This window comes from Phyllobates terribilis, unplaced genomic scaffold (genome assembly GCF_046119375.1).
Source record: "Phyllobates terribilis strain yellow unplaced genomic scaffold, ASM4611937v1 Scaffold_11__3_contigs__length_659146591, whole genome shotgun sequence".
NCBI lineage: Eukaryota > Metazoa > Chordata > Amphibia > Anura > Dendrobatidae > Phyllobates > Phyllobates terribilis.
The window spans coordinates 582,880,967-582,887,986 of NW_027362771.1; the positions used below are offsets into that span (position 1 = coordinate 582,880,967).

The following is a 7,020-nucleotide window of genomic DNA, read 5'->3' on the forward strand; positions in this document are numbered from 1 at the left end:
TAGAGGTCACACATGCTCACTGCTGCTTCATTCTTACAGGAGCACAGGTCACACTTGCTCACTGTCGCTTTATTCTTACAGGAGCACAGGTCACACATGCTCACTGCTGCTTCATTCTTACAGGAGCACAGGTCTCACATACTCACTGCTGCTTCATTCTTACAGGAGCACAGGTCACACATGCTCTCTGCCCCTTCAGTCTTACAGGAGCAAAGGTTGCACATGCTCACTGCCACTTCATTCTTATAGGAGCAAAGGTCGCACATGCTCACTGCTGCTTCATTCTTACAGGAGTAGAGGTGACACATGCTCACTGCTGCTTCATTCTTACAGGAGCACAGGTCAAACATGTCCACTGCCGTTTCATTCTTACAGGAGCACAGGTCGCACATGCTCACTGCCGCTTCATTCTTACCGGAGCACAGATCGCACATGCTCACTGCTGCTTCATTCCTACAAGAGTACAGGTCACACATGCCCACTGGCGCTTCATTCTTACATGAGCACAGGTCGCACATGCTCTCTGCCCCTTCATTCTTACAGAAATACAGGTTACACATGCTCACTGCGGCTTCATTCTTACAAGAGTACAGGTCACACATGTTGACTGCCGCTTTATTCATACAGGAGCATATGTCGCGCATGCTCACTGCCGCTTCATTCTTACAGGAGCACAGGCCGCACATGCTCACTGCCACTTCATTCTTTCAGGAGCACAGGTCGCACATGATCTCTGCCGCTCTATTCTTACAGGAATATTGGCCGCACATGCTCTCTGCCGCTTCATTCTCACAGGCGCACAGGTCGCACATGCTCACTGCCGCTTCATTCTTACAGGAGCACAGGTCGCACATGCTCACTGCCCCTTCATTCTTACAGGAGCACAGGTCGCACATGCTCACTGCCACTTCATTCTTACAGGAGCACAGGTTGCACATGCTCAATGCCGCTTCATTCTTACAGGGGCACAGGTCGCACATGCTCACTGCTGCTTCATTCTTACAGGAGCACAGGTCGCACATGCTCACAGCCGCTTCATTCTTACAGGAGCACAGGTCGCACATGCTCACTGCCGCTTCATTCTTACAGGAGAACAGGTCGCACATGCTCAATGCCGCTTCATTCTTACAGGGGCACAGGTCGCACATGCTCATTGCCGCTTCATTCTTACAGGAGCACAGGTCGCACATGCTCACTGCTGCTTCATTCTTACAGGAGCACAGGTCGCACATGCTCACTGACGCTTCATTCTTACAGGAGCACAAGTCGCACATGCTCACTGCTGCTTCATTTTTACATGAGCACAGGTCGCATATGATCTCTGCCACTCCATTCTTACAGGAATATTGCCCACATATGCTCTCTGCCGCTTCATTCTCACAGGAGCACAGGTTCACACATGCTCACTGCCGCTTCAATCTTACACGCGCACAGGTCGCACATACCCATTGCCGCTTCATTCTTACAGGAGCACAGGTCACACTTGCTCACTGCCGCTTCATTCTTACAGGAGCACAGGTCGCACATGCTCACTGCCGCTTCATTCTTACAGGAGCACAGGTCGCACATGCTCACTGACGCTTCATTATTACTGAAGCACAGGTCGCACATGCTCACTGACGCTTCATTCTTACAGGAGCACAGGTCGCACATGCTCTCTGCTGCTTCATTCTTACAGGAGCACAGGTCACACATGCTCTATGCCGCTTCCTTATTACAGGAGCACAGGTCGCACATGCTCACTGCCGCTTCATTCTTACAGGAGCACAGGTCGCACATGCTCACTGACGCTTCATTATTACTGAAGCACAGGTCGCACATGCTCACTGACGCTTCATTCTTACAGGAGCACAGGTCGCACATGCTCTCTGCTGCTTCATTCTTACAGGAGCACAGGTCACACATGCTCTATGCCGCTTCCTTATTACAGGAGCACAGGTCGCACATGCTCACTGCCGCTTCATTCTTACAGGAGCACAGGTCGCACATGCTCACTGCCGCTTCATTCTTACAGGAGCACAGGTCGCACATGCTCACTGCCGCTTCATTCTTACAGGAGCACAGGTCACACATGCTCTATGCCGCTTCCTTATTACAGGAGCACAGGTCGCACATGCTCACTGACGCTTCATTCTTACAGGAGCACAGGTCGCACATGCTCACTGCCGCTTCATTCTTACAGGAGCACAGGTCACACATGCTCACTGCCGCTTCCTTATTACAGGAGCACAGGTCGCACATGCTCACTGACGCTTCATTATTACTGAAGCACAGGTCGCACATGCCCACTGCCGCTTCATTCTTACAGGGTTAAAACTTCCCCATTCTGCCAATCAGTGCAGATCCCAGTGGCCAGACACCCACCGATCAACAAGTTATCACTTATCGTGTGAATAGATGATAACTTGTTTTAATTGGAAAACCCCTTTAAATACATGTTACTTTTTTGCCTAAAAATTATTTTTGCAAATGAGCTTCATTACAATTTTTACGCCGTTTTCCTTCTAAAGCCTCCGTGTTGTGCTATTTATTTTTTGTTTGCAGAATGAGTTAATGCATTAGTGAGCTCATTCTGACTTGTAACTCCTTACCTGTCTTTTTTTTTAGCTCCTCTTTTGCGGATTTATGATCACAGACCACATTTAAGTTGAACTGTACTTTTATGTGGTCATGAATCATCTGAGAGGAACTCAGAAAAAGACAGAAAAGGAGTTACAAGCTCTCCTTTCACAATGAGCTCATCAGTTGATTCTCAGTTAACTCATTCTGCAGCTAGAACTGAGACTATTGAAGGCAAATGGTGCAAAATTTTTAATGAAACCAAATTGCAAAAATAATTTTTAGGCAAAAATACATGCATTTAAGAAAAAAAGAATTTACCCTGAAGGTGTCCATATCCCTTACATTTTTTAAAACCTCCTTAGCCTAACTCGTTGAGCTTGAAGATGAGACAAATTGGTAATATCTTCCATTACTGTCCTCATAAGCCCACAAGAAGTCACAGCATATAACACTTATTGGATGTTCTACATATCTAATCCAACAGTCCACAAGAATTTCTCATGCTCCAAGCTGTATGAGAGTAATATGTCTTCTCCAACAATGGACCCAAGACCATGACTATAAGTTGGTCAGGCTACTGAGGAGTTATAAGTGAGCTGGTGGGCTATATATTGAGCACAACAGATGAATGACCCTCAGCTCGGTGTAGACCGGACAAGAGCGCCCGCTCTTGAGGAGAAGCAGACAGCAGTAGCATCAGACGCACTTTCAAGTGGATTCAACAATCTGTCAACAAGCAATTATATCCCTCTGTTGTGACACCATCCATCACATTACAAGAATCCGGCGGCGAGCCCGAGTGCTACACCGAGAAGAGTGCAAGCTCCACAGGCAAAACATTACCAATCTACATCAATAGGGAAAACTAGTCCTTGAGATGTAGGATGAAGAATAATTACACACTGATACTCGGGGTATGGGATAATGACTCTGACACTTGGGGTACAGGATAATGACGCTGACACTTGGGGTACAGGATAATGACGCTGACACTTGGGGTACAGGATAATGACGCTGACACTTGGGGTACAGGATAATGACACTGACACTTGGAGTACAGGATAATGACACTGACACTTGGGGCACAGGATAATGACACTAACACTTGGGGTACAGGATAATGACACTGACACGGGGTACAGGATAATGACACTGACACTTGAGGTAGAGTATAATGACACTGACACTCGGGGTACAGGATAATGACACTGACACTTGGGGTACAGGATAATGACACTGACACTTGGGGTACAGGATTATGACACTTGGGGTACAGGATAATGATACTGACACTTGGGGTACAGGATAATGACACTGACACGGGGTACAGGATATTGACACTGACACTTGGGGTACAGGATAATGACACTGACTCGGGGTACAGGATAATGACACTGACACTTGGGGTACAGGATTATGACACTTGGGGTACAGGGTAATGACACTGACACTTGGGGTACAGGATAATGATACTGACACTTGGGGTACAGGATAATGACACTGACACTTGGAGTACATGATATTGACACAGACACTTGGGGTACAGGATATTGACACTGACACTTAGGGTACAGGATAATGACACTGACACGGGGTACAGGGTAATGACACTGACACTTGGGGTACAGGATAATGACACTGACACTTGGGGTACAGGATAATGATACTGACACTTGGGGTACAGGATAATGACACTGACACGGGGTACAGGATAATGACACTGACACTTGAGGTAGAGGATAATGACACTGACACGGGGTACAGGGTAATGACACTGACACTTGGGGTACAGGATAATGACACTGACACTTGGGGTAGAGGATAATGACACTGACACTTGGGGTACAGGATAATGATACTGACACTTGGGGTACAGGATAATGACGCTGACACTTGGGGTACAGGATAATGACACTTGGGGTACAGGATAATGACACTGACACTTGGGGTAGAGTATAATGACACTGACACTTGGGGTACAGGATAATGATACTGACACTTGGGGTACAGGATAATGACACTGACACGGGGTACAGGATAATGACACTGACACTTGGGGTAGAGGATAATGACACTGACACTTGGGGTACAGGATAATGACACTGACACTTGGGGTAGAGGATAATGACACTGACACTTGGGGTACAGGATAATGACACTGACACTTGGGGTACAGGATATTGACACTGACACTTGGGGTACAGGATAATGACACTGACACTTGGGGTAGAGGATAATGACACTGACACTTGGGGTACAGGATAATGACACTGACATTTGGGGTACAGGATAATGACACTTGGGGTACAGGATAATGACACTGACACTTGGGGTAGAGTATAATGACACTGACACTTGGGGTACAGGATAATGACACTCGGGGTACAGGATAATGACGCTGACACTTGGGGTACGGGATAATGATACTGACACTCGGGGTACAGGATAATGACACTGACACTCGGGGTACAGGATAATGACACTAGGGGTACAGGATAATGACGCTGACACTCAGGGTATGGGATAATGACGCTGACACTCGAGGTATGGGATAATGACACTTGGGGTACAGGATAATGACACTGACACTCGTGGTATGGGATAATGACACTGACACTTGGGGTACAGGATAGTGACACCTGGAGTACAGGATAGTGACACTTGGGGTACAGGATAATGACACTGACACTTGGGGTGCAGGATAATAACACTGACACTTAGGGTACAGGATAATGACACTGACACTTGGGGTGCAGGATAATAACACTGATACTTGGGGTTCAGGATAATGACACTGACATTTAATAGAAGACTAATGGAAGACCTGTAAGAGTATATACACACAGCATCTAATAGACATGATTTATTTTTTTAATTATGTCTATAAACTTCCATATCGAAACCTCCAGAAAAATGGAGCGGTCACTTCCTTCAGCCGCTTCACAACTTACAAAACATAAAGAAGTTAAAAGAAGCTCAGAAAACAGACCATATAGACTGCCAGTCGATAGGACATTACTGTGCACATGTTCATTCTTTTTTGGGTGGGTTCCAGGTGGAATTTCCCTCAAAAAGATGTCGTGTGCACGTACCCTTAGACTGTCAGCTCTCCAGATCCCATCCAAAATCTACAACTATACGGCAGAAAAAGTGTCAGCTCCACAGATCAGACATAGAGATAGTTGTAATAGCGAGTCCGTGGAGCCATAGGACATCAATACACATTCTGATTTTGATTGCATGCTCTTGGTACAAGCTCCTCACCTTGCTCTTAACCTCTGCACTGAGTCCATAGGCCGGGCCCCTGATGAAGTGAGCAGCAGCCATGTTGATCTGTCCTGTAGCCTTGCTCCTTCAGAAGATGCTCTTAAAATCTTCCCTTCAACTTTTTAAATGTCCCATTATCCAGGAGATGTGTGTCTGCGGAGGGGCTGAGGGATTGGTTCAGTGTGTGGCCAATTGTAGAGCGGTGTTCCCTGTGATGTCAACATGTTGGTATTAAAAAAAAAATGAAATATATATATATTTATACAGTGAGATATATCAGGACTGTGTCAGATTTTCCAACTTTGGAATTTTTTGGACTGATGATGGCAGAGAGAGAGGGAACGAGGGCGGGGGGAAGGGAGGAAGCCAGACGGAGGATTGAAAAATGAAGATAGGGAGTGAGGAGCGAAGGCGCATAACATTTAATAGGATCAGATGATTAAGGGGTTAAATAGAGGCAGGAGGGAAAGACGGAGCGAGAAATCATAAATAGAAGTTATTGAGCTAAATAACAGCTAATGAGCACTGACAACACAGCAGAGGTGGAGAGTGATCTACTACCAACATAGAAATGACTGGACTGTCAGCTCCGCAGCACAAGTCAGATTCTACCCCCCACCTCTACATCCAGCGACAGATCCGACAGATCCATTATCGCTTCACATCCAGACTTCAATTACATATCTGTTTGTATATAAAGATCTGGACTTATAAGGAGAGTATATGTCTGGAATTCCCCATATGACTGTATTATATACATCTTTATTTATTTTACTTGACTGAGGGGAAAAGATCTATGAGCAACTTTCAAGTGTTATAATCCATCTTATAATAGTAACTCAGCTACATACCTCCCCTGTAATTACCGAAACCGTCCACACAGGATCTTATTACCCTGTAACCACTCATTACAGTAACCCGGCTCCTGATCCTCTTATTACAGTAACCCGGCTCCTGATCCTCTTATTACAGTAACCCATCTCCTGATCCTCTTATTACAGTAACCCGGCTCCTGATCCTCTTATTACAGTAACCCGGCTCCTGATCCTCTTATTACCCTGTAACCACTCATTACAGTAACCCGGCTCCTGATCCTCTTATTACAGTAACCCGGCTCCTGATCCTCTTATTACCCTGTAACCACTCATTACAGTAACCCGGCTCCTGATCCTCTTATTACAGTAACCCAGC

The 7,020-nt window shown here is 46.0% G+C and overlaps 1 protein-coding gene across 1 annotated transcript in view; it reads right to left on the reverse strand.

The window, feature by feature from the left end:
* Nucleotides 1-5,992, reverse strand: part of CNN1 (calponin 1) — a 166,674-nt gene extending 160,682 nt beyond the window's left edge. Inside the window, exon 1 of the mRNA XM_073654259.1 lies at nucleotides 5,827-5,992. Coding sequence (XP_073510360.1) covers nucleotides 5,827-5,889 — 63 coding nt within the window. The 5' untranslated portion in view covers nucleotides 5,890-5,992. The remainder of the gene's footprint in view (nucleotides 1-5,826) is intronic.
* Between the last annotated feature and the right edge of the window lie 1,028 nt (nucleotides 5,993-7,020).